This window comes from Fukomys damarensis, unplaced genomic scaffold (assembly GCF_012274545.1).
Source record: "Fukomys damarensis isolate Sample0158 unplaced genomic scaffold, DMR_v1.0_HiC HiC_scaffold_8, whole genome shotgun sequence".
NCBI classification, from domain to species: domain Eukaryota; kingdom Metazoa; phylum Chordata; class Mammalia; order Rodentia; family Bathyergidae; genus Fukomys; species Fukomys damarensis.
Genome location: NW_022900920.1, coordinates 6341923 through 6369362, shown reverse-complemented (window position 1 = coordinate 6369362; position 27440 = coordinate 6341923). Strand labels below are relative to the sequence as shown.

Below are 27440 nucleotides of genomic sequence, written 5' to 3'. Positions count from 1 at the left end.
GTGTGTGTGTGTGTGTGTGTGTGTGTGTGTGTGTGTGTGTGTGTGTGTGTGTGTGTGTGTGTGTGATGGGTGTTTCTGTCATTGTCCCTATCAAGTGCCTCAAATACTCAGAAACACCACTGTGGTGTGATTGACAATTTACGGTCCATAAAGTACTCCTGAGTACATTTTCTTATGACAGTTTTGGCTAGGGAGGACATGTATTCGAAATGTGCCAGCATCTCACTTGTTGCCTGTTAGAGACTCTCTACTTTCTCTGCTGTCTCTTTCCTGGGTGGTGTCTAGAAGCTTGAAGACATGCAGTGCTGTTTCCATCCCCTTCCCTTTGACCTGGCTAGTGGGAGATAGCAGGGCTGAGATTCATGTGGGAACATGGCCCTGTGTGTCTGCCCTTGGCCAGATGAGTACTGCTTTACTTTGTGTCATAGGTATATCTCTTTGAATGTGGCTCCCCAGTAAAAGCTGAGTTTCCCCATGTAAATAGGGGTTCCTGGTACATGTGCTCTGCTCCTGACTATGAGGCTGCTCCATGGATTTCCTTACTGAAGTTTGGGGGGCAGTGTCTGTAATTTGACTGTCTTTTCTTTTTTCTTATTTTACAGCCAGAAAACCTGCAGAAGAACTGGCTTCGGGAATTTTACCAGGTAAGAACTACTGAGAGTATGCCTTTTTGGAACAGCTATTTGTGTGGGGAGTGTTTGTATTGTGGTGTTTCCACATGAAGGTCAGATCTTGTCTGTGAGGAGAGCTGGAGTGGCTGTTACCTGTGTGGAAAGCAAGTGTGGCTATTACTGACTTAGATGGGCTTCACATCTGTGTTTTAGAAGTAGTTTGTGTCATCATCTCTTGACAAGCAAGTCCCTAGTCCTTCACAGAGGTCACTTTGCATGTTCTGGTTCCCTCTGAGCCCATTCCTCCCATAGTTGGGTCTATGTACCATCATGGGTAGAGGATATTGTTTAGCAGCAGGTTGCCATTAGTACAATGTGAAGCCTGGAAGGGCACCCAGATAGACAGCACGGACATAATGGAGGGGCTACTGGGAGCTTGGGTAGCTTTTAGGATGATGCTGTTAGGATGAGGTTCCAGTTCTTTCAGTTGACCATCAAGCAAACATGTATATGATGCCTGTACATGTTCTGTTCCAGACATAAGAGATGTGGCTCTGAAGAGACAAACAAAAGCATATATTCCATTGTATGTGTGGAGGAGATGGGAAATTAACGTGACGAGGAGTCATGTCGTTCCATGGTTGCTCCTGAGTAGGTGGCATGAAGCTGCTTTGAGGAGGAGACATGCGGTTGAGACCTGCATGCTGTGAAGGGCAGAGAGGCCAAGGAGAGCCTGGAGTGACTGGGTGTCCACAGTCCAGAGGGGAGGGGCCAGTGTAGACTGATGCAGGTGCTTGGTGTTGGTGGTCTGTTGCAGGGCCAAACCAGGCCTGATGGCATTCATATTCCTTAGCTTTCTTTGGTACTTGGTGGAGGTAGGTGGGAGTGTGACTAGAGTACAAACCCAGGGCACCTATTGGGAGCAGGGTGAAAATGGACATCCATGGCCTGTAGAGCACACCCACTTGTGTTCCCACAGATTGTTGAAGTGTAGTCAGGGGTAGAGATTTGAGGCTGTATTGGGGGCAGTGGTCCAGGCTGGGCTGAGTCTTCATATCCCATGTGATGCTTAGGTAGCCATCCTTTCCTGTTTTGTGCAGGTGTCTGCTTGGGTGTTTGGAAGTAGAATCCTTTGCTCACCATCCAACATTCGTAAATCTCCTGTCTCTCAAGCATTGCACTTGGTTCTGGGTTGGAAAACCCCTTGGGGAGTAGTTGAGGTTTAGCTGGGAAAGATTCTGGAAGGAGAGCCCTTTGGTATGGGGACAAAGAAAAAGTTGCCAGTCTGAGGAGGAACTCAGGTAGTGACGGGACAAGAGAGAGTCTTCTATCGGAATAGGATCTCAGGTAATAAGGGCCCAGAGAATCCCTGTTAGAGGAGGGTCTCAGTGTGGGGCAGAGGAGGGACTTCTGTCAGAAGAAGGTGTCATGTGTACATAGGAGGGCTCTATCAGAGGAGGGTTTTCCCACTGACTTGGTAGTTAGGACCTGGGCCTTTTGGGTCATAGACTTTACTTTTTGGGCTGCTGGCTTCTAATTCCTGCAGGGAGTAGTAAGATGGATGATGTGGGTTCCTGTGCAATATCATATGTGTTTATGAACTCATATCATATGTGGGCAGTGGGGATATTATTTCTCCTCTGTGCTGTCTCTGAAAGGGGGTAGTTCAAGTTCTTTGTTCAGACCAGGAAGCAAATAGGCCTGAAAAGAGTCCCAGGTAGTGTAAGAGGTGGCCATAATAGGAGGTGGCAGTGCTTTGTGGGTTGTGAACCAGTTCCAGGGGCAGTGGAGGATCACCTATCTAGGTTTGTCTACATGCAGGAGGAAGCAGAAGTCTCAGCAGGCAACAGTTATAGTGAGCCTGGGGTAGGGAACATGATATGGTGACAGTGTAGTGATGGGCCCTCTCTTGGAGCTCTGGTCACTATTCAGGTATACAGGGACTGTGTGCGGCCAGGAACACATGTGGCCCAGAGGGAATCTGGCTCCTCACACAGAGAGCTTTTGATTGCTCTCTAGTATGGGAATTGGTTTGGGGAGACAAGGCCTTTTGTGCTGGTGTCTGTGTTTAACTGGTGATAGATGCAACCTTTTCTTATAGATAATCAGAAACAAGTCTTTCTTGGGGGTGGTAAAGCCTTTCTGCAGCCCCATTTTTCCCTGCTTAGCTTTGTAGAAGGATGCTGTAGGTGTGGTCTTCATTCTTTGCAGATCCTTGCATCAGTGCCTATGAGGCAGCACTGGGTGATCTCTGGTCTCTTGGTAACAAAGTAGAGGCAGGAAGTGATGAAGCAATGGGCTTCTGTGAGGCAGGGCCAGGGCAGACTGAGTCTGAGCATGGGGTCTGAGATTAGAACTGCCTTGGATATTTCCAGCAAGGGCACTATGTTGGCCCTGTTCTGTGTTCTTGCCACATGACTTACGTATTCTGGGCTTCTGCATCCTGTGGTAGGCCCTTGGTGCAGTTCTGAAGGGTCTCCCTGGTGCTGCACAGGCTCTTCTCTCTCTGCTGGGCTGTGCCCTTGTGAACATAGTCTGGAAAAGGGTGTGAGGCTGGACCAGGCCCTGTCCCCTGACCCAGAGCAGGAGGGACATAGGAATGAGCATGTAGCCTGTCTTCTGATGTGTGGTGAGGATAAAGTGCTCATGGGAGAATCTGGGAACTGAGAGAACCATACATTCTTGTACATGTCCTGGTATATCACATACATGGAAGCATCATAGACGCTCCTCCCCACAGTGAATTTCTGAGTCATTGCCTCAACCCACTCTGTTCGCTCATACATCATTCAGCCACAGAGTAGAATATTTAGGAAGCATCACTTTGAACAGGACACACTGCCTGCCCTGCAGGGCATCTATCTCACTGTGGTTTAGCTTCTTCTTCTTTCTTTTTTTTTTTTTTTTTTTTTTTTTTTTTTTTTTCTTTTTTTTTGGTACCGGGGATTAAACTCTGGTCATTGTGTGGCAAGGCAGGTGGCGGAACCACTGAGCTAAATCCCCCGCCTTCACTGTGGCTTAGAAGTGAGGGCAGGTGGAACTCTTTTTGCTGGAGAGGCTGGCCTGAGACATGAAGGCTTAAGGAGGGGCCATTCTGCCTTTGCTGTACAAGTGCTGATCTTGATTTTTCAAACTCTGCAGGTCAGATAACTAGGAAGTCAAGTTTAACTTTTTTTAGTGTTACTGTTGGTGAAGAGAGTGTATTTCAGTGTCAGCTCTCAAAAGCAGGCACTTGTCTGCCTTTCTCCTAGATGTGGCCCAAGCACCTGACTAATTGGCACAAGGTATGTACATAGGAGTTATTTGTTGAATAGCATTCTAAAGACACTGAACAAAGCAAGAAGGATAAATAAATATTTCCTCCAGTTCCAGTTCCACCTCCAAATTAATATACATATCCTGCAATATATGTCTATCTGTGTATGGCTGTATCTTCTATTAAGTAGGTCACAGATATATATATTTTTACAGTTCTTTTTGTCACATGCTCTTTTTTTGCAAACAGGGAAAATCTGTGTAAATTAATACACAATACCTGTTTTAATACCATTCCTTATTATGTGTTGATTTGTTTGTTTTTTGAGACAGGATCTTGCTATGTACAATACTTCAGACTGGCCTTGAACTTACTGTGTAGCTCTGACTTCAAATTCACAGCAATCCTCCTGCCTTTGCCTTTCAAGTGCTGAAATTATGGGAGTGAACCCCCCATGCCTGGCTCAGTTTTCATTTTTTTGAAGTGGGTTTCATGTTGGTGTACTTGGAGGTTATTTAAATTTTGTTTATGGTATTGATAAGTATAAATTTTAAAGCAGTATGTAGTATTGGCTGTCAAACATGAAAAGAGCAGTTATTACAGTTTATTTTATTGAGATAATAAAAAATTCTTACTTTTTAGTAATGTTCCCAGATGGATTTTGAGGAGGTTACCCAAAGAGAAAATGGGACGTCAAACCCTGTCCCCCTCAAAAGGAACTAAATTCATTGATTCTCATCACAGAAAAAGAATTCTAAGACTTGTCAATGAGAGATATAAGTAGATATATTAAGGTAGTTAATTAGACTGGGGTTGGAGGATATATGTGTGGTCTTAAAGGCATCCTTTAACATGGGTGACTTAAATTGTCTTGCCTGAAAACATTCTTTGAACCCCTTGAAATCTGTTTCTTCATCTTAAGGTCAAGTTGCTCCCTTTTACCTTATGAAGTAGGTTAATTTATGGGCTTGAAGTATCTTTAAGAGATTTGGGTATCATGTTCTGGAACAAACAAGTCTAGGGAGTACAAATATAGCATACAGATATAGATAACCTTTGATTATCCATAAAATTACAGATTCTTTGTCTCCTTTCTACCTATCTTTATTTCTTCTATCCTATCTCAGCGAAAACTTGAAAGATGCAAACTGGTTCAGAGAACTGAGGGTTCTTTCATCAGCGATTCTGAAATGAATTGGCTTAGTATACAAAACTGGCCAACGTTCTTGGGGCACTAATCAATTACAGTGCATTCCTCTCAATACTATGCATTTCTGTGGTCAAGAATCATTTGCATTACTATCAGTTTCAATTTAGAGAGTTATAAAAATAGTTCAAATATAACTAAAGACAGAGGTAACCCAAATAGGTCAGCTATATAGGCACTGATTATTTTTTCCCCTTTAAAAGTGTTCAACAGTTTTTCTGACAGGAATTTTAAGAATCATGTGACAGGCAGTGTCGGTGTACAGCTAACATGGAAGTTATAGTTACCAGTTTAATGTCCTGTCTTCAGCAAACTAAAACTAGCAAAAGTACCAGTATGTTTCAAGATCTAAATAACAGGCAGCACAGGACAATGGTCCCTGAGGGAGAGACCAAGAGAGGTGAGTCCTTCTGTTGCCCAGTTTGCAGCAGGAAGAATGTCCAGCCAGTGGATTAGCAAGGTGAAATTCATAGTGTTTGTCATCCCATTGTAAATCACTGGGGATATAAAGAAGCACGAAAGCATGACCTATAATAAGAAGGAAAACCCATCACTATTATGGTTATGGACTTGTCAGTTTTATCAGTTCACAAACCTGCTTTTGGTTTTATTGGTCTATTATTTTTCTGTTTTCTCTTTGATTTCTGTTCTTTTTAATATATTTTTCTTTTGGCTATTGGCTACTTTTATTTGCTGTTTTATACCTAATTTTTGAAAATGGAAGACAGGAATTTGATATACGGCATTATTACTAAAGTCCCTAATATATAGACAGTAAAAAGAGGGAAATATTAGCAATTTCATTTGAAAGTTGATATGAAAGGAGCAAGCTTTTGGAAAAGCAAATTATCATTTTTTTAGTTCAGAAGATATAAATGAATGCAGTATGTACTCATTAAGTTAAAATTTGCCCATCACTTTTCCACAAGTCTTTTCAAGCTCAGACAGCTTTGCTGCTGAGTTCTGTCCATTGTTTTAGCAAGAAGCAATAATTGTTCCACAGAAGCTTTCTGAGAAGATTGAGTCATAGTTGATATTTCCTAACTCATCCTATGACATCGTTACTGACTACTCAGGTTTAGTTCACTCACCACTCTCCAAACAAATGTGAGAGGCTGGGAGAAAAAGAAAAGGCTTTATGTGAAGCTAGCTGAGGAGATAGGGGGACCTTATATTGCCACAAAGTCAGCTGTACAATGAGATGAGATACAATAAAATGATACATAGCTCTATACTTGTTTTATCCTTCCTGGCCTATTTTTTTGCTCCATCCCTTTCCTGTAGAAGTAAAATTGGACTTTGACCTCCTATAGCCAGCATCTGCATATTCTGTCCATTCATCTGTGTTGAAGAGAGGAGGGGCTGCCAGTTACATACTGGGCCTGAAGAAGTTTGGAGAAACAGCTTGTCTCTAGAGGAGAACAATTTCTTAATATTTAAAATTCCATTTTGCCCTTATGGTTACAATGTGAGCTTTGATTAACTTGACACCAAAAGTAGACAGAGGTATTACATGAAACAAAATGTAGATCAATATCACCCATGGAAAATTTCTTTCTTCAACACATGGAAATTGAACAACACTCTCCTGAAATATTTGGGTATAAATATAAAATATGTCAATATTTGTACAATGGAGACTATGAAACAGTGATGAAAGAAATCAGAAAAGATACAAAGAACTCAAATGATAACACTGTGTTCATAATTTGGAAGATTCAGCTCTTTTTCCATATTAATTCTCCTGTATCTGGTCTTACAGTGTGGTTCTACCATTTATCTGGCCAAGAAAAGGAGTCAGAAGAACCAAAATAGTTTGGGGAATAAACAAAATATGAGGACTCACGATATGATATCAAGACTTACATAAAGCTACAGCATACCAGACAGTGAGCTCTTGTCATATGCATAGAGGTATAGATCAGAGTGCTGGTAAATAGAAAAATAAACCTACAAGTATGATCAAGTGACTGACAGCTCTGGAAAGGCAAGTGATTACAAAAGGAGTGGTCTGTTCAACAAATGGCACTGGGATGACTGCATGTCCATGTGTGAAAATACCAGTAATATACATGCTTTGTATTGTACATAAAAATTAAGTCAATATGGATCACAGAGCTAAATGTAAATCGTAGAACTGTGAAAATTCTAGAAGAAAACAAAAAAAAAATCTTTGTGACCTTTGATTAGGAAAAGATTTACATATGGCATCAAAAATTTGTGGAATAAAAAAAATCAACATTAGATTTCATTATAATTTGGAACTGCTCTTTATGAGATATTGTTAAAAGTGAAAAGCTGTTGTACATTGGCGAAAAATATCTGAAAATCACATGGCTAATGAGGGACTTGTATCTAGAATGCAAATCTAAAAGCAAACAATGCAGCTTAAGCATTGGCAAAATATTTTAATAGGCCCTTTACCAAAGAAAATACATAGCAGTTAAGGCATGAGAAGGTGCTCTACCTCACTAGTCTTTCGGGATACAATTGAAACAACAAAGGGATACTAGTACATGTGTATTAGATTAGTAGAAATTAAAAAAATAAAACAAAATACAAAAACTCTGACAATACCCTGTGCTGAGGATAATGCAGTGCCCATAGCAAGTCTTTTAGGGTGTAGCCAATGCCAAGTCTTTCAGCCTCAGTCTTTCTCATAAAGTAAAATGTACATCTTTAATGTTACCTAAGAATTCCACTCCTACTGGCTTGAAAATGTTTATTTAGTAGAGACCTGAAACCAAGGCATACAGCAGCTTTATTTCTAATGCCTGCCTTTGAGGAAAGCCTCAAATGTTTCACAGCTCCATCCATGGCCAGTGAGAGCTGCAACTACAAAAGGCCTCTTACATTTTCAGACTAAGACTTCCTGGGATCTCTCAGGAGCTGACTGCAGAGGGCCCCACAAGTTCAATACCTGATGTTCAGGGATGATGCTGGTTGCACACCTTTGTGCTTTGTTCCTCCATTTTGGCCCCTTTCTCCCAGCCAGTTCTGCCTCATTTGTAATGGCCAGAACTTAGACTGTCCTGCTTGTGTTTTACTGTCCTTATTCTTCTGCTCCTGTCCAGTCTTGAAATTCCCTCTGTAGATATTCAGGTTTCCCCATATTTTTATGCAAGCATGGCCCTCTCTTTTCCTCCCAGACTGTGGGTTCCAGCAGCCATTATGACCTGCACATCCTGCGGGCCTCTCAGGTGGGCTTCCCTATCCTCTGCTATACATGTCACACCAGCTGGCCCTTTAGTTCTCATGTTCTGTCCCAAACCACAGAGTCTTCATATCCCATTCCACAATCAGCATGCAAGCAACGGCTGCCACCACTACTCTCAAGGTATTGTGGCAGTCTGGCTTCTGTCACTGTCACTGCTGCCATCCCGTCCATACCACTGTTCTCTCTTCCCTGCTGGAGGCAGACATTTCTTCCTGGCCTTCTTCATCTTTCTTTGTTACTTTATGGTCTTCACAGAATAGGCTGGATCGAAACCACGTCTTTACTACAGGCCTCTGAAATTGTAAGAAAGTCCCTCCCGTGATGTTGACTCCAAACTCCCTTCCTGGACCCTTTCCTTCTGCTTTGGCCTTAGGTTGTCTTTACACAGTTTTCTTTCTGAACAGAACCCTTTCTTCCCTGCCTGTCTGTGTTAGCAGTTTCTCACCTGATCAGACTGTGAGGCTCTACCAGCCTGGTCAACCTCTAAGGCTTCACCTGCCTGTTTTACATAATCTTATAACCTCCGTCTTCTAATTCCACTCTCACCCTTTGCAATATTACTTTTCTCTATTGCCTCTGTCTTTCTGACATTTCATATATAATACCTTGGTTCACAAACTGAATTTGTTTTACAATTTTGCGGAGGACAGTTGTGTTTGTTTTGTGTTTGTGTGGGAAAGATGGTCATGTTTCAAAATTTGAGAATGAAAGCAAAATTTTGCCGAATGCTTTTGTTTTTGAACTGGATTGTTTGGAAACAGAAGTGTTGGTGAACCAACACATTACTGTAATCTGACCTCATTCCACAGAAGCAAGGATCTACCCTAATTTCTAGGTCAGCACCTGGCCTAAAGTACGGTGGCAATAATAATTCATGTATTAGTGTACCCCGGGTTGAAGATTCCAGAGAAAGTAGTAGTCTCAGAAGTGTAGGAAGAGCCATTTGGGGAGTTGGCAGGTGAGATTGGGAGTGGAAACTCTGGGGGGAATATCCTTCGTGCCAGGGTCTGAAGCTGGCTGAAACTGCCTGGGAACCAAAGGATTGGCCAGGCCCATGAACTTCTGCTGCATAGGGCAATGTGAGTTCTGTCATCTGAGGCTTCTTGATAGAGGCTAGGCTCCCTTCCTCTCAGTTTTCTTCCTTAACTAAGGTCAGGGGAGCATTATGTTCTGGTTTACACAGATGTATGCTGAACTTGGAGCAAACCAGGCCAGTATAGAGCCGGGCCCTAAAGTAGGTGGTGCTGAGCTTGGGGAGGAGCATCTTGGGGAGAGTTTGGGGAAGAGCAGCTTTCCCACTACAGGGACTCAGCTGAGATCTCTGGGGGCTGACAAGTCTTGTGTATGTGCAGTGTCTGTCTGGCCTGAAGTTTTTTAGCCTGAAGTGTAATTCACACATAGTGAAGACTTTAACTTTTGGTGCCTGCCATTTAGTTTTACAAATATACTCCTGTAGCACCTGCCCAAGGTGGGACCTCCTGTCCTCTTCCCTCCTTTTTGACTTGACCTTAAGATTTACAGATCTGCCTGCCTTGTCCCAGTGTGTCTGTGACCAGGATGCCAAATGCTCCAAGTCTGTCTCCCTTCTTTCACTTTCCAGACCTCTGCCATCAGTGATACCTGAGATCTTGACCCACCTCTGTGAACAGAGCTGCGTGGGCATTTGTATGCAGCCTTCTATAGATACACATAGCCATTCTTTCAAACCCCCTCTGAGCAGAGCTTGGTTAGCTATAGGTGCATTTGTGTATAAGGCTGTAAGAACCTGCCCAAAAGAGGCTGTCAGGATGTCACGTGCCATCAGCAGGCAAAACCATGGCCACATACGATGGTATCAGCTAGTTACTCCTTTTGCTGAGACGATGAAGTGCCTTGTGGCACCACACAACCAAGGGAGCAATACATACCTAAGTGGGCAGAACCTGAAGTCACCAGACCCATATGCAGTTCTCTCTGTTTTGAGTGAACTTTGGTTGATCTGTACTTTAGATCTTTCACATCCAAATGGTCAAGCAGGGAAGCCTTTGAGGCTTTGGATCCCATGGCTAGGGGCCCATCATGTGCTTATTACCTCACAAGCTAGAGATGGCCAGAGGTGCACCTGCATGAAATCTGGGCACACGTGACCTCCTGAGAGAGGTGTGAGAATATGCCTAAGGCTTCTCTGGTTGTGCCTGCCAGCTACCACCATCTACTGGCCTTTTAGGTCAGTTGAAAACATAGGTGCTTATGTGAGGAGCAGGCAGGAGGCCTTGTAGTGCTGCTGTGGCCTTCAACTTAATTGTGCTCCCATCTCAGCTGGGGGAAAAGCTTCTTTAATTAAAGTCAGTTTATTCACATAGCAGTTTGGTGTCTCACCGTAAAAAGCTTTGTCAAGACTGACCTGAGCTGCGTGCTTCTGATTCTTCCCACTGCTTCCTTAGAGGTAACAGCATCCTCTTCTGTCAGCTCCCAGACAAGCTGTAAGGCAGCTTCCACCTATGAGGCAGAGGAGTGCAGCATAGATAGCTGCTGGTCTCTCTGAGGAAACTAAGACTGCACTGTGACCTGGTGGCCTAACACTTCATTGCCTGCCTGTGAGATCATGGAAACTTGTAGCACCCTGAGCAGGGGAGTGAGAAGAATGTGCCTGCTTCCCACACAACAGCCTCTTGTGCTTTGTGCTGCTGCTGGTGTGGGCTTGTGGAGAGGCAGTGTGTGGGCCATGAGAAGCTGAGTCTAATTAATCACAAATTTGGGCTGACTGTGGCCCACAGCACCCAGCATGGGATGTCCCTGCAGTGGCCTAGCTCTATAGGGCCTGGAGGAGCAGCCTCCATCAGAGCCCAATGGGCAGCTGGATTTTTAAGAGAAGTGCATTTCAGCATGGATGGTGAAATCCTTTTTCCCTCTCTGGCCCTTATCCTGGCTGTCAGGCTCCTGGTAGTGTGGCTTGCAGGATGAAATTCCTTTTTAGGTCACTCTGATTCTCTTCTTTGGAGGAGGCTGAACAAGGCCTGACTGTTGCTATTTTTAACTTCACTGTTGGCAGGGTGTGGGGTTGGTGGCTGCAGGCCTATCGCAGGCTTTCTGGGAGCAGAGCATGGCCTTGCTTGAGTGTCACCTCTGCACATGTGCACGCATGTACACATGTGCATTTATGTTTAATTTCCTTTGTTCCTTCCTATTTAAGATTTTTTATTTTTTCTCAAAATATTTTTCTTTGCTTTCTTGTGAAGAATGTAGCTCAAGAAAACAATAGTAGAAAAACATGTGCATTTTCTTTTTCAGTTGCCTATTTTTTCTTCCCCCCACCCTTCTATAGAATTTTGGTTCAGAAGACGTGTAGTTCTGGAGATTAACTTCTCTAGTTGTCCCAAGGTAGAGATGGGCCAGTTCTGTCATTGTGCAGGGCTAGGTGTGGGATAGCACCTCTGACTCCAGGAAGAGGAACACTTTTGTAATAGTATATATAGGTGCTTGTTGTCACATTCCGGCTTGCATTGAAGTTTGTACTTTCCCAGGTATGTTTCTAACTAGCTGTGACACAGTGAGCTGCTTTGTACATCAGAGTGGCCTTTGCCTTCTGTCTTCGGATGTCTCTACTGCCAGGCAGCTTGTTGATCTAAATGATCCTTTACACAGGATGCCTTAGGATCCAAAGCTTCTCTTTTGGTGGCCAGCCCTAGGAGCTGTTTGGCTGTCTTACAGCTACTGAGAGGGCCCTGTGTGTGGGCCCCTACGTTCCCCATTCTAAAGGGCAGATGAATGCTGAGGCCTGACAGTCCTGTGTCCTCCCTGGTTTGTGCTGCAGCCTTTGATACAAGTGGTGATGTCAGAATGATAATGCCTGTTAGGGCCTGTGCTGAGCACCTCACTTGTGTTCTCTTCAATACCTCATAGCGACCATCGAAGGAAGTCACACATGTGTGGGCACTCAGAAATATGAGGACACCAGGCAGCAGGCTCCCACAGGAGGTGGCAAAGCAAGAATCCAAGCCAATTGTACTTTGTAGAAAGCTTTGCTTCTATCTCTGCTGATTCCATTTCTGGTCCAGTGGCAAGTTGCAGCTATCTCATGTTGCATATAGAAGCTGACTATAAAGTGCTCAGAAACTTGGGGGCCAGGTGTTATTAAAATCAAATTATATGAACCTATAATAAATTATAGTAAAATCGAAGGTAATAAATGCCCCAAGCCTACCACTTCCTAATTACTGCACTGCATTTTCATCTGTGATTCTGATTATTTATTTCTGTGCTATCTGAGTAAGACAAATGTGGCAGGACCCAGAGTTACCAAGCATCTCCTCAGCCTCCACTCAGCAGAGCCACATTGGTAAATTTGCATTAATATGGAGGGGGCACTAATAGCAGGGAGGGGGCACTGATAGCAGGGAGGCAGGTAAGTGTAATACCCTGAAACACTTGTAGCACACTGCTGTCTACACAGTGAAATGAGCAAGTACTATCTCATTTGGCCATTGAGGAGATGCCTCTTTCCTAGAGCAGCAGTTCCTGTGATGTTTCACAAATACCCAGAGGATTGCAAACCTGTTTTGTCAAATAAGGACATTGCAGCAAAAGTATCACCTTTCCCTGCTGCCTTTTGTAAGAGTACTAGCTGCTTCAGAAGCTTGTTGCAGAGTCCTCCTAGCCTCCCAGGTACCAGTTGTCTCCCCTTTTTCCTGTAGAGAGTGGCAGTTTCTTACTCCCATGCTATTGGGATTTATTGCTCCTTCAGTGAAGTGTTTGCCTGTGCACTGTAAATTATTCCACAGCTTCACTCACTTGCAAGGGAAATATTTTTTTCCTGTTAGCCAAAAATTTCCAACAGCATGTCACTAAAAATGATCATCTTCTAATGAGCTATTTTGAATTTCTCTTCTTACATAGTAATTGGATTGGTTTAAACACACCCTCTGGTTTGTGTGTCTGCAGATGCCCTGTGTATGGCATGAATTTGCACCATCTGAACATGGCATTGCACCACCATAGGAACCGGCAGACAGAAGTTCAGAGCATGATGCTTATAAAGAACACTGATACCTCCTTTCTCACTTACCTTATCATTAGGAAATTAGGAAAGATTAGAGACCTCAAAGAAAGTACTATTTCCCATCATACTTACTGTGGTACTATTTCCTATCATACTTACTGTGAGGTGTGCAATGTTGGTTTCCTGCTTCTTTGCAGATTGCTGGCAAGGCTCAAGTTCCAAAGAAATGTGTTCTTTGGGTCTGTATTTTTTTTCCCCTACATCAATTAAACAGTGAGTGTGCTCCAAGCATATATTTGAGTTTCAAACCTATAGAAGTGAATGATAGTAGGCTGAACCCCAGGTTTGGCCCCACACTCATCAGGTGAGTTTGGCTAGCTTTGCTTCAAGTCTGCCTCCACGTGCTTCTCTACCCAAAATCACTTCAAAGCAAAATCAGACAACATCCTGTTTTATTTGCAAATATTTCTGTATTTATTTCTAAAAGATAAATTCCTCAATATCATTGTTTTGTCTAAAATAATTAATAATTCCATCATATTAAATATACAGGCAGTATTCAGATGTTCTCAGTTGTCTTTTTTTTGTAATTTCTATTTTAAAATTGATTATAACTTTGTTGAGATATAATCGGTGTGCAACAAACTTCACATATGTAAAATTTACAGTTGGAAATTGCAATTTAGATTTACACCTGGGGAACCATCACTACTATCAAAACAGTGACACACTGCCTGAGGGAGGCTTTTAGTTCCTTTTTTCATTCTTCCTTCTCTCTACTACTGTCACTAGGCATCCACTGGTTCACTTTCTGATGAGTTTGCATTTTGTAACATTTTTTTTATAAATAGAGTCAAATAAAGTATATTCTTGTTCTTGTCTGAGTGATTTCATGCATTCTGATTCCCTGTGGTTAGAAGACAGACTTGTGATTTCAGTGATTTCTGTAAAGTATTTTTTAAGATTTGGTTTATGGCCAGTATGCGTTTTATTGTCTAGTCGGGAAAAAACATGTCCTGTAGTCACTGGATGTGTGATTCTGTGGTGTTATTAATTCAGGGTGCTTGATTGTGTTTCTGTGTCCCGATTCTGTGTGTTTGCACACGTGCTCTACTTATATATGTTGTATGTTACATTTGGGGGTATCTGGATATGTTAATTGCTGAGGGAGAATGTTAAACTTTTCCTACAGTGATTATAGGATTATCCATTTCTCTTTTCCCTGTCAAGTGTATTGTTATTGGCCACACACACATTTATGGTTGTGCTGTCTTCCTGAGCATTGTCTCTGATGCTTATGAAATGTTTCTTCATTTCACAAAGTCTTTTGTCCCTCATTAGTACAGCCATTCTTGTCTTCCTGGGAGTGGTGTTGCATGCTGTATCTGTTTCTGTACCTCTTCCTCTAGTCTTTGTCTTTCTGATGAAAGTGAGCGCTGATGGGCAGCATGGGGAGAACTCATGTGCCCCTTGCAGCCCTTCTCTGGAGTGTCTAGGCCAGGGCACTATGGTAGAACTTCTTGGCAGTAGCAGTGTTGTTTCTGGATTGTCTGCTGTTGTGCCACCAACTGGCCACATGAGACTGATAACCACCTTAAACGGATTAGTGCTGTTGAGGAACTAGGTCTTTAGGCATTTATATATATAATTTTAGTTTAATTAGCCACCTGTGACTTATGGTTGCCACATTGCACAGGCAGATCCAGATATTAACACTTAATGTAAATATCAGCATGGTTGAATATGGCTCTGCCATTGCTTTTTGTTCCTTTGTTTCACCATTCCTGCTTTCTTTTGGACCTTTTTTTTTTTTTTTAAACATTTATCTTTTGGCTGTTTGCAGTTAAAAAATATTTTTGAGTAGCTGCTCTAGGCTTATGATACACAGTCATGTGTCACTTAAAGAAGAGGATACATTCTGAGAAATGCATTGTTAGATGGGGTTTTCTCTTTATGTAAACATCTCTGAGTGCACTTACACACATGAGAGGTAGAGGTCAGTCATAGGATGTGACCTCTGGGTGCAATCAGGAGACTCAGGAACCATGTGACACAGAAGGCTGCTGCTAGGGTCACATGGCCAACTACTTTATAGTAACTTTTTGTTAATAAGTAGAAGGAATACACTCTAAAATAGTAATAAATAGTATAGTATACCAAATATATAAACAAAACATAGCCACTTACTATCAAGTATTTTCTATACATGATTGTGCTATACTTTCATAGGACTCTGAAGCACCCTAGGCTAGGATCACCACAAATGCAATGCTTAACAGCATATGTGTTACATCTGTATATGATGAAAAACCCAGTACGTAATGTTATAATTGTTGCTTTAAGCCTCAGGTCAGCAGTGCGCAGCCCCCCTCTCTCCCATCTAGCCTCTACCTGTTTTTGGAAATCAAGTTTTACTGGAGCAGCCTGTGGCTGCCTTTGCATTCCTAAGCTCTTATACAGAGACAGGGTGGCCTGCAGAGCCTCCAAGTATCTGTTTCTTTAAGACCTACTCGTAGATTCTTCATGTGTGTCACATTTTTGTATGTCAAAAACTTTTCTTTGAGAGTACTTAGCTGGATATTTAATTCTTGGTTTACTTTATTTCACTGATCCTTTTTAAAAAGGTTTTTCTGAGGTTTCTTTAGTCTGAATGTTGGTTCTGAAGAATCTAGTGCCAGACTTTACTGTTTACCACTCTTTTTATCTGGAGGACCTGAAGACTTTATTTTGGAATCTAATTGTTCTGCTAGCACATCTTGGCATTGATGCTTTGGAGTCATTTCTCAGGTACTCCATGAGCTTTCTATATGGATGTTGCAGTCTTTCTTTCACTTTTAACTTCTTGGATAGTGGTTTTAAATACTAGTTCTCTGAATTGTCCTGTTTTTCTTCTGCAGGAAAGCATCAGCTAATGTGGATGTCATTTCTTTGCTTTTGCTTCTTTCACTGATTTCTGCCATATTTTTCTTTTACTTGATTTTTCCTTCCGCATTTTGTAATTTTTCTTTTCTATGGTTATTTTAGCTTTTTTGCCATTTTTTTTCTGAGGTTAATCAGCATTCTCATTTCTCCTTTTTTGGGGGCTATTTCTATTTTAGTTTCGTGTTTCTTATTCCAAATGATTGAGCATATTTTATTTGCAGTGTAGACTTAAATTTTACTGTTTGCAATTTTTCTGAAATTACAGTTGTTTCTATTTGTATAGAATTTTTGAATTTTTGTCTCATTCATTCATTCATTCATTCATTCATAGTAGTGTTTCAGGGACTCCCTGAGCTTCCTTAATGTTCATCTTCAGTGGGAGTATAGTGTTTGCAGGATTCCTGGTGTAATAGCACCCTCTTCTGTCAGTCTTGTAAAGTTCAGGTAAAGTAGCTCTTGTAGTTTGTTTTGGTCAGCGCTCTGACCATGATTCTCTTTTTGTCTTGCAAGGAGCTGTTTTCACATCCTTTTCTTACTTTCTCTTTTACCACCCACCTGCCTGGGTCACTGGTTTGCTTTTATATTGTTTTATTCTCCAGATCCAGTGCCCCAAATAGTGCCTTTTTATGTCAGGTGACTTTAAATAGCAGCCCCCTAAGAATCCCTTCACTGGAGCCCATATTCTGACGGCCTAGGTCAGTGACGGTAAACCTTTTGATTGTAGTCCAAACTGTAACCCCAAACACATTTATTGCAAAGTACCAACACTGCAATTAAACCTGAATACTGAGGTTTTACTTTAGAAAAAACAACTGTTATCTGATGCTCAGATGCCCAGATGTTGGCTTGCTTGTCAACACAGAGAGCTCAGCGTTCTTGCTGTGGCACGAGTCACATACAGCATTTTCAGACTAAGACTTCCTGGTTGTCCTGAAATCTTCAGCAGCCCCTTTCAGAGGTCTCTCAGTGTCTTCCCAGTTTTTCTTGACCTTTGTTTATCCCAGAGGATGGGGAGGGATCACTGTTGGTTGTTTTTTTCTCTTTAATTATAGTTGTTTTGTAGTTGCCACATTGTCCCTAAGCTGCAATAGAGGCTGAGATTTAGTGATTCTCTGTCCATATGTAGTTGTATATCGTATAATTTGTATATGTTTAACATTTTATATACAGAGTGTTCCAAAAAATGTATACATACTTCAACAGTTTGCTGTACTAATGCATGTCTGGAAGCTAATCGCCTCCACTTATAATTGTAGAAGCCAAAGGTAACTGGTATTACTCTCACAATTGTCTTGATAAATTTAGAATTAAAATATTTATACAAGTTTTTCTTTTCCTGAAATATACATATTTTTTGTGTATATAACATGATATGTATAAATTCGGGAGGGGGCAAATTTTGGGTGACAGGTTCTTTATTTTTATTTATTTATTTCCTCATTGAGTTTATTCGTTCATTTTAGGTATAAAGCACAGTTACGTTCACTATGGGATCTTGTACCTTTACATAACACTTCTTGGTTCTCTTTTTTTCCCCTTGTCCCTGCCCTCCCTTCACCCTCTCCTACCTTCCCCATTTATAAACATTTTATTTCCATTTTTTCATTTTTTCATAATTTTTTCCTTTCCCCTTGTACCTTTCCCCTACCCTTGCCATTTTCCCTACACCTTTAGCCCTTTTCTTCCTATTTCACATTATCAATTATCTCATTAGGATCTTATGTACTATTATAGTTTTTCACACCAGAGAAACTATTTGGTATTTACACATGTGTGACTTATTTATTTCACTTAGGAGTATATCCTCAATATGTATCCATTTTCTTATGAATGAATCTACTTTCTCATTCTTTATGGCTGAGTAGTATTCCATTTTATAGAAAAACCACATCTCTATCCATTCTCCAACTGATGGGAAAATGGGCTGTTTCCAAGTTTTAGCTATTACAAACTGTGCCGCTATAAACATAGGTGCGCAAATGTCATTGTGGTATGATTCTTTTAATTCTTTTGGAAAGAGACCCAGCAGAGGGATGCCTGGATAAAATGGAACCTCTAGTCCCAGCTCTTTGAGGTATCTCCATATTTATTTCCATAGTGGTTGCACCAGTCTGCACTCCCACCAACAATGGAGAAGGATTCCTTTCTCCCCACAACCTCGCCAACATTTGTTATTGTGTGATTTCTTTATAGCAGCCATTCTTTGTGGGGTGAGGTGGAATCTGAGTGTTGTTTTCATCTGCATCTCTTGAATGACCAGTGATGTGGAGCATTTTTTCATATATTTACTTGCTGCTTTTACTTCTTTGTCTGAGAAATGTCTGTTCATTTCAGATGCCCATTTTTGAATTGGGTCCTTATATTTGGAGGGGTGCTGATTGTTTTGAGTTCTTTATATATTCTAGATAATAGTCCTTTGTGACAGGTTGTCTTTAGATACCCTGGAGGCTCATCCTACATATATTAAAGAACTTAAGAAGAAAAAAAAAATCTTTTATGCCTACCTAGACACTCACCATTTCACCTGCTTTCCCTTAACTCTGAGCATCCCACTTAACCCTCTAGTATCATCTGTCCCCTTCAAGATTGATCACGTCTATTCTTGGACAGTCTCTGGGTTTCTTTCATATAAAAGTATTTTTATTTTACTTTTATTCCTGAAGGATATTTTCACTAGATATTGCCTTTTTTTTCTTTCAGTCCTTCAGAGTTCCATTGTCTTTTCACATCCAGGTTTTTTGATAAAAACTTTAGAGTTTAAAAAAAGAACTTTAGGATAATTAAGATTGTGCTTCCTTTCCTCTTATGTTACTTTCTCTAGCTAACTTGAAGATTTTCTTCTTCATCTTTGGTTTTCATTAGTTTGGTTATACTGTGCCTGTATAGGATTTTCTTTAACTTGTTAGACATTCACTGAAGTTGTGGAATCTATAAATTTATGTATTTCACCAAATAAGGGAAAATTTAGGCTATTTTTTCCAAATATTGATTTTTCTCTCAAATCTCTTTTTCTTCTCCTTCTGTGATGCCAGTCACAGTCATGTACTACATCGTGGCACTTTCATCACCATGTTCAGTCAACATGGACCCATATACTACAGTGGCCCCATAGATTGTAAACTGAAAGATTCATATCACTTAGTGAATAGACAGCTGAAGAAGAGGCAAGAGAAAAAGAAACTACAAAAGGAAAGAAAAAAAGAACCCCTAAGGACATTTGTAGAAGCTTCTGCAGACCTTAATAAGCTCCATACAAAGCCTGAAAACATGAAAATATGGAACCAACTAACTCTGAAAGGTTCTCATTAATAGAGAGGAATGTTGGCTGGTATATTATCTGATTATAAGCAAATCTATGATGAAAACATAAAGCAAACCCAGCAAACCACTGTGGAATATTATCTAAAGAGTGACTTCTAAAGTGCCAAGGCAGGTCCCTTGGGGGTGTTCTAGAGGTGTCATTGTCACAGAAGGTGACAGTTCCATAGTGTTAATGCTCTCAAGACCTTCTAGAGGGAAAGGAAGTATAATAGCTCTGTGGTGTTACTATCTTGAAGACCTTCCAGTAGGATAGGATGTCAGGTAGAGGACAATGATATGGATGGTCTTGGCCCTGGATAGGCCTAGGCTGATGTATGTGTTGTGTCTTTTTGTTGTTGTTGTTGTTATTGTTGTTGTGGTACCAAGGATTGAACTCAGGACCTTGCATTTGCTAGGCAGGCAGGCACAGGCACTGAGCCACATCCTGACATGTCTTAGTTTTTAACAATAAGTCTGAAAAGTGAAAGCTTGCCTGGTTTTTGGAGCCACTGTTCTGCTGGTACAAGTCTGTTTTGCATGCATAGCTCAGATTTTTTTTCTGTGCATTCACGAACAGATGCTCTCAAGGCCATTCCTGACTAGGTCAGCTGGGCTCAGGCCCACCAGGGGATACCTGTGACAGTGGGCGCAGGCCGCATGCTAGCTGTGCAGAGCTGGGCTCATGTGGTATTGCTAGAGAGAGCCCAGTGAGGGGAGAACACTGACTTCAGTGAAAACAAATTTAGATTAATAGTCTCTGGAACAAAATCAAGTAGATAGATTCCATTTAGTATGAGCAAAAATGGCAGAAAAACTTGGGGCAGAGCAAATAGCAAATTAACTATCAGCTGCTTCTGAAATATCAGCAAAGGGATATCAGGCCTTGTTGTTGACAAGGACCACGACATGGTTCCGCAGGCCTCTGGCTCCTCTGCTTCTCTCAGAGCTTGTGACCACATGCTGTGATTTTTCCTCATCTTACAGAGGGGAAGACTGAGGTCCCACAGGACTACATCACACAGAATGTCATGGTTGGGTAGCCATGAGCCGTACCCCGAGACCAAGGATAAAAACTTGATTATAGCCTTGAAGTCCTGGGTGTATGCAGGAACACAGCACAAGTTAACTCAGGGCAGGCCCAAGATGGCCAGCCTGCCTGGTCTGGAGGGCACATGGGACATACAAAGTTCCAGTCACTCCCTGTCGCCACTCTGACACCCAGACTTCCAGCTGGGGCCTATGACTTGGGACAGCCTCTGGCTACTTGAGGGTTGGAGGCTCGTGTCCTCTGAGACAGTTTGTGGAGGAACAGAAAGCACTAGGCTGTCTTCAGTAGCCCTCAGGCTTCCAGCCACTTTTGCTTCATGAATCCTGAGTGACCAGGAGGCCATGTAGTTGTTTTTGCTCAGGCAAAGCATGGTGTGAGTCTTTGGGGTTGGTTGTGCTGACTAGAGGGTGGGTGCAGTGTGGACTATTCTGTGTGCTGGAGAGTCTCAGGTTGTTCAGAAAGAGTTGTATGTTGACAGCCTGGCAAACATCTTGCCTGTTGACACTGGAGGCTTGTCTGTTTTGAGGGTTTTTTTTTTTTGGTGGTTATTTTAAAACCCAAGTGAACAATTTGGTCCTTTGGTCAGAATATTCAACCATTAGTTAGGATGCATGTGCAGAGAGGCCTGAACCTGGGGCCACTGCTGAGTGCCCATGATGGGATACCTGTCTGTTGTATTCCATCCAGTGCTGCTGTGCACACAAATGAGGCCAGCTTGCTCCTGCTACCTGAGGTGTCCACTTCCTCAGTTGTATCCTGGAATTATATGGGAGGCAGACAAAACTGTTGCTGAGCCTGGCCACAGCAAGTGCATACTTGCCACTGTCATCATCATCGTTATCATGAGCTCCTTCATATCCCCAAGTCCTGCAGGCTGGACTAAAGTAGAGAAAGCCTAAATACAGGTAGGAAAAATGAACCTTGCCTTGTTGTGGTGACTGCTGCCCCTCGTCACACAAGCATGGAGATCCCTCCCAGCATCTTTGGGGCTGGAAACCTCTCTGTAATTTACGGACGATAGCTTGAGGGTATGTGCTGGTGGCCATGGAGTGATCTCCAGACTTCTGTGCTGTGGAGATGAAGAGTAGAATTTAGCATGAGGCAGAGAAGGGAGTGGAAAGGGAGGGGGAAAAAAGGAGAGGGGAAGAAAGGAGAGAGGGAGAGAGAGAGGGATAGAGGGGGAGGGAGATAGAGGGGGGAGAGAGAGAGGAAGAGAGAAAGAGGTGGAGGGGAGAGGAGAGAGGAGAGATGGGAGAGGGAGAGAGGAGAGAGAATGCCTCCATTGCCGGAGGCCAGGGCAAGTTCATTCACAGTGCTGTGCTGGGTGCATGCCCTGCCTGGCTCCAAGAAGAAGGGAAATGTTACCTGCAATTGCACAACATTCCTTGGTTTTACAGAAAAGTAGAAGTTGATTTCATATACACCAAGACCAGGCAGAGAGGTGGGCTTGAGACATTTTAGTGCAATTTAAAAAGGAGGCATCATGACAAATCTTTGATCAGCCAGAGTCTGTATCTCCTGTAGCCATTGCCTCATCACCCACTCCCTGCTCCTTTAAAACAACTTGTTGTTATTATATATATAAGAAATACACAACACACACCTTTTCTGAAAATAACCACAATGTAACTGAGAAGGCCTAAGTGCCCCTTAGTGTGAGCTGGTCTTCTGGAACTGTCTGTATGGAACCATGAGAGGCCCTTGGATCCTGGCAGCTGGCTGCTACCCCAAGGGAGGTGCCTGCTGTCTGCAAGACCCATGATTATTGGGCTCTTTTGGAGTACCCCTGACCCAACAGGTTTAATTATGGGTCTAACTTAGGTGCCCATGAGGGGAGTCCCTCAGGTATTCTCTGTGGCTGTTTTTAGAAAGCCATGTTTTTCTTTTGGATCTGAATTGTCAGATACATTGGCACAACATTATGTATAATGTCCTCTCACACCTTTAAATGTGTATAGAACCTCTACCTTTACCTTTTGTGCCTTGTGGTACTATGGGCTTTTGTTCCTTCTCTCTTTGTGGCTGGACTCAATAGTTATATTATTCTGGCTTTCTTGGCCCACTCATTTGCTTTCTGGACTCCAACTCTGTCTGTTGGGCAGTTGTCCTTTTGCATGCTGGATCCATAGTGGAGAGTCACTGTCCTTCTGGGTGTGGTATATGCTGTTTCTCATGGTGCTTGCCCCTCATGAGCAAAGCTGTTTTCTGCTGTCCCTGAGCCTGGGGTCTTGCTGTGGGTTCCCACTCTGTCACCAGATGGAGCAAGAGCCACTGCCTAGTGTGTGCAGCTCATTCCTAGGCCCTGGTGCCCCACTACCCCCCTACCCACCTGCCCATGAATTCTGCCTGCTCATTTGGATCAGTTAATGCTTGTCTATGCTTTTTCTCCTAAAAGTTGACTAGCTTATTTATATGCCCTGCATCTCCTTCCATGTTCTTTTTTTCCTGGTTTTATACCATTTCTTCCTTTTGCACTTTCTTGACAACTTGCTGGAAGCAGCACAGAGCATCATGTTCTATGTGGTCTGAGGACATTTTTTGCATGAGCATATCGTTCAATTTTGGCTTGACCTCCCAGCCAAAGCCACCTTCCTCATGCTATACTTGCTTTCACACATGAAGGAAGGAGGCTGGGCTGTCTTGTCTGCTGGGCTTTCAGCAGTGACAGGGCTCCCACTGGGTAGTTCCAAACAGCTGTCTGGAGAGTCCCTGTGCCAGGCACCAAGGCCTGCCTGCTTGCGTGCCTGTGGTTCTTTTATCCAGAACTCATAGTTGGGCCAACAGTTGGCTCCTTACATTGCTGCTGATTTTAGACCCCTATTCTTTTTCAGAGATATACAGGACCAGAGGACCAGAGTTGAACTTTAAGGATTTTAATGATATTTAAAACATTGATTTTTGAGCATGAAAGGCTATTTTTCTTTAAACAACAACAAAGTTATTTTAAGAGGAAAAGGTTACTTAGAAGTTAGATGAAGGCAAACAGATTTGAAGATCTGCAAAGAGTGATTATATATTTGGACTCATGAGATGAAGGTTGTGACTTTCATTTTGCAGTGGGACTCGGCAGTCTCTGGGAGAGCAGGGACATCTCAGTCTGAGTAAATAGGTAGTTGTTAAAAGGAGTTTCTAACTACCTTTCCTGGGGATTGTCTGATTTTGGAGACTACTAGCATTACTGTGATTGTTTTTCCTAGAAAAGGCATCTACATGTCATATTGCTATTTAAGGATCAAAAAGCAGCTTTTAGTGATACCAGCAGCTCAATGAGTGACTCCTGTCAGTCTCGAGAGCCTCAAATAGAAATTTACTCTTCCTTATATATCTCTTTTACATCTACAAAGCTTAATTCCATTGGAGTTTCTCTGGGAATATAGCAAGCAGGATATACACAAAGCAGAGCAATGGAGAGGGGCACAGAGTTCTGGCGGGACTTCATGAGGTGATGTAGCAGTTTATATCATAGATACTGGCATCTTGGTCTAAGCCCCCATGTACTTTTCACTTTCTTTCATGATACCCTTTCTTCTTCAGAGCCATCTAAGAACATTCTGCAGAATTCTAGGAAGTTGAGACCCAGTGAACTTGTTTGCTGAAGCCAAGAAGTATGTGGAAATTGTTACGGTTGTCTGTGTGCATCAAGGAATCATATCTAGTTTTTATTACCAGCTTGCCATATGCAGTGTCAGTAATGCATGAGGAAAGAGGGCAGTGAAGAATGTCAGGTGGGACCTCTCTCCCTGGGGAAATCTGTACCCCCTCTATGACAGATGCCTTGCTGTGGAAAGCATGAAGTCATGCACAGGCCAGGATATAGTCATGTTGCTTCAGAAAGTCACAAGAAGCAGAAAGATATGTGTAGCAGAGCCTGTACTGATTTGTTAATGAGATGAGAGCCTTTTATCTGTTGCTATGGCCACTTTGTGGCGCTGCGCTCCTTGGCCACTGCCCACAGGGCTGTAGGATGACCTTGGCTGGTATTATACCACAGGCTAGGAAGTTTTTCCATGGTACCTTCTTCGTTTTTTTTTTGGTACCAGGGGTTGAACTTGGGTCCTTGCGCTTGCAAGGCAGGCCACCAAACCACTGAGCTGAATCCCTGGCTCCATGGTGCCTTCTGGTAGATATTGCTGCTGCAGAGGTGACTCTGTGATCCTGGAGTTGGTACTGTTGCTGTGTTTCATAATGTTGCACCAATTTTTAGAAATAACCCTAAGTATTAATATTTTTTGTTAGAATTTTCCTCCTTTTGATAAATGTATCCTTATTTTTATGTCACAGCTTGAAATCAAGCTGAGATATAATCTCTCCTGCCTGGTTCTGGGCCACGTGGAGGTGGACTTCATTTAGTGCCTGCCACTGAGCAATGCAACTGCTTGGGCTCCTTTCTGCACTGCAGGGTTTGTTGTAATGCATCTGGGAGTAGGTGATGTGGAAGAGTGCAGAGGCCATGGGGCTGTGGGTGATGTACTCAGTGTGTCCGAGCAACTTCTAAATCTCTGCTTCAAGGTGGTCCTATGGCTCAGGATTGCCTGTGAGTCTGTACTGCTGTTGTTGCCCTTGGCCTTGTGGTGGCAGTGACCCCCTAGCTGCTGGTTCCTTTGCCCCTACCTTCCTACTCCCTCTTAAATGCTCTTCCCACTGTGTGAAGCTTCTTGATGCCTTTTGGGGCGCAGCCACTGGTCAGTAGACTTCCTTTGAGGTGCTGCTTGCCTTGTGCTCCAGGAGGTCTTTTCACCCTCCAGTTCAGGTGATAATTGGAATCCCTCCACCACCTTGTGTGTGTCCATTTTCTTTTTCTCTTGGGTGAGATAAAGGTCTGTGGCATGGTCAGGTGGCCACCAGGACTCAGAAAGCGTGTTGCCAAGGATATTCACTGTGCTTTTCTTTAGTGTGAAAAGTTTAGGATAGATTTGGCACACTGAGTGGGGGACAACGAAGTGAGAATGCTTACTGGTGATATTAGAAACCACATGCTTTCAAGGACCTGGGAACCTTGATGATGGGCATGGTGAGGCTGTGAGGATAGACCAGTCCAGGCTCAGGTCACTCAGATCATGTGACCTTGGCCGAGTTGCTGCTATATGCTGGTATCCTCCTGTGCTCTAAATAGGGCAGCAGAGTGCCACCTTACAGGGTTGCTTAAGGATATAAGTTGTGCATTCCTGGTGTTTCAGACAGGACTGGGCACCTAGCACATGTTCATATATCAGCTTCAATGATGCCCAAAAATGAATACAAGTCTACATGAGCATGCATATGTTTACACATAGCCATACACATGCTGACACACACTGACACATTCTCGTTTACATCTTCACACCCTTGATACTTGTACACTTTGCATGCATATGCTCATGCACCCTTGTGTACACATTCATGTACATCTACATATGTATTTGTGTACTTGTTTATACACCATTCACACACACCATGTGCACATCCTCATGAATATATACTCAAGCACATGTTCGCAGACACATATGTTCACATTTGTACCCTCTGTTAGAGATATACTGAGTGCTGAAGGTAGTGCTGAGATTATGACTCATGTCTTTTTTTTCTGAGGTCTTTCCAGGTGCTCTGTAGTGAAGTACTATTTTTCTATAATTAGAGAAAAATCTCCTAGATTTTTGAAGAAGGTTCTAAGAAATTCTGAATCTTTTCTAAGGGATTTATAATATTGAAAATACAGAATGAAAATAGTGGGAAGCATTACCATGGGTTCAGATTTTTCGCCTTCACCCTTGCTTGCCACTTGTGGGGGTGCCCAGCCATAGGGGTTACTGTGTAGCTCTGTGATGGTTGTGTGCCCTGACCCTGTGTGCTTTTCCTCCCCAGGTGGTGCACACTCACAAGCCACACTTCATGGCCTTGCACTGCCAGGAGTTTGGAGGGAAGAACTATGAGGCCTCCATGTCCCATGTGGACAAGTTTGTCAAGTAAGTCTCAGGGCAGGTACCAGTGGGCAGTGGTATGGATCTGTGGATTGGGTTGTGGTTCCCACCTTTGCCAATGGGACTGATCTGTGGATTAAGTCACCTTGGGGAGTTAGAGTTTTCCACAGAAAGAAGGCATGGCCCAGATGTATAGTAGTTACTTGCCTCCACAAGGGCAAGCATCTGTGGTCTCAGACTAAAGGTTGTAGCCCTGGGGACCTGGCAGAGCAGTCCTTGTCACTGTGTATTGAGATCATACTTTGCATGGCTGGATGCTAACCGGCCTGCTGTGGTGGATGACAGGCAGGGCTAGTTTCCATGCAGCAGCATCCGTATAGTGAGACTGGCAGCTTAAGCTGCCCAAAAGGTGAAATTTATGTCATTCAGGAAGAAGGAGCCATACGCATGGTGGCAGCTGCTATGTGGTTCCTTAGAGGACAAGTCCATCTGGGTCCTACCCGAGAAGAAGAGGTGGTTCTGGGAAGTGGACGTGTAAAGGTGCAGAGGGAAGCAGGTGCCCAGCTCTGAGTGCCTCTGCCCAGAAGTGGGGACTCATGTCCACTGTCCTCTTCCTCCTCTTCTGAAGTGTGGAAGCCCTGTCTTCTTTTAGGCACTGTTGCCCATTCTCCCTTTCTCAAGTCTTACTTCTGGAAACTTCTTGGTGATGATCAAATTCTCTTACCAGGCAGTGAAGAGTAAGGAGCCAGGTTGTCAGAGAATACTAAATGTAATTTCTAATGGGAAATGGACTGAGGTTATAGAAGGATGGTGAAACCACATCAGGCTTACATAAGGATCATTTGTTCTTCCTGGGATATGGTTCTGATCATATCCATTGTCTTGGAAATGCTTGAGAAAGAAGCATTAGGGCCAGGCATTTAGCTCAGTGATTCCGGCGCCTGCCTCACAAGCATAAGGACCCGAGTTTGATCCCTGGTACCAAAAAAAAAAAAAAAAAAAAA

The 27440-nt window shown here is 42.8% G+C and overlaps 1 protein-coding gene across 4 annotated transcripts in view; it reads left to right on the top strand.

Moving 5' to 3' along the window:
* The window catches only part of Inpp5a (inositol polyphosphate-5-phosphatase A), a 221898-nt gene that overhangs the window by 71012 nt on the left and 123446 nt on the right, over nucleotides 1-27440 (top strand). For all 4 annotated transcript variants that reach the window (XM_010620338.1, XM_010620342.1, XM_010620325.1 and 1 more), the window contains exons 2-3: nucleotides 603-644; nucleotides 26381-26481. In XM_010620338.1, coding sequence (XP_010618640.1) covers nucleotides 603-644; nucleotides 26381-26481 — 143 coding nt within the window. The remainder of the gene's footprint in view (nucleotides 1-602; nucleotides 645-26380; nucleotides 26482-27440) is intronic.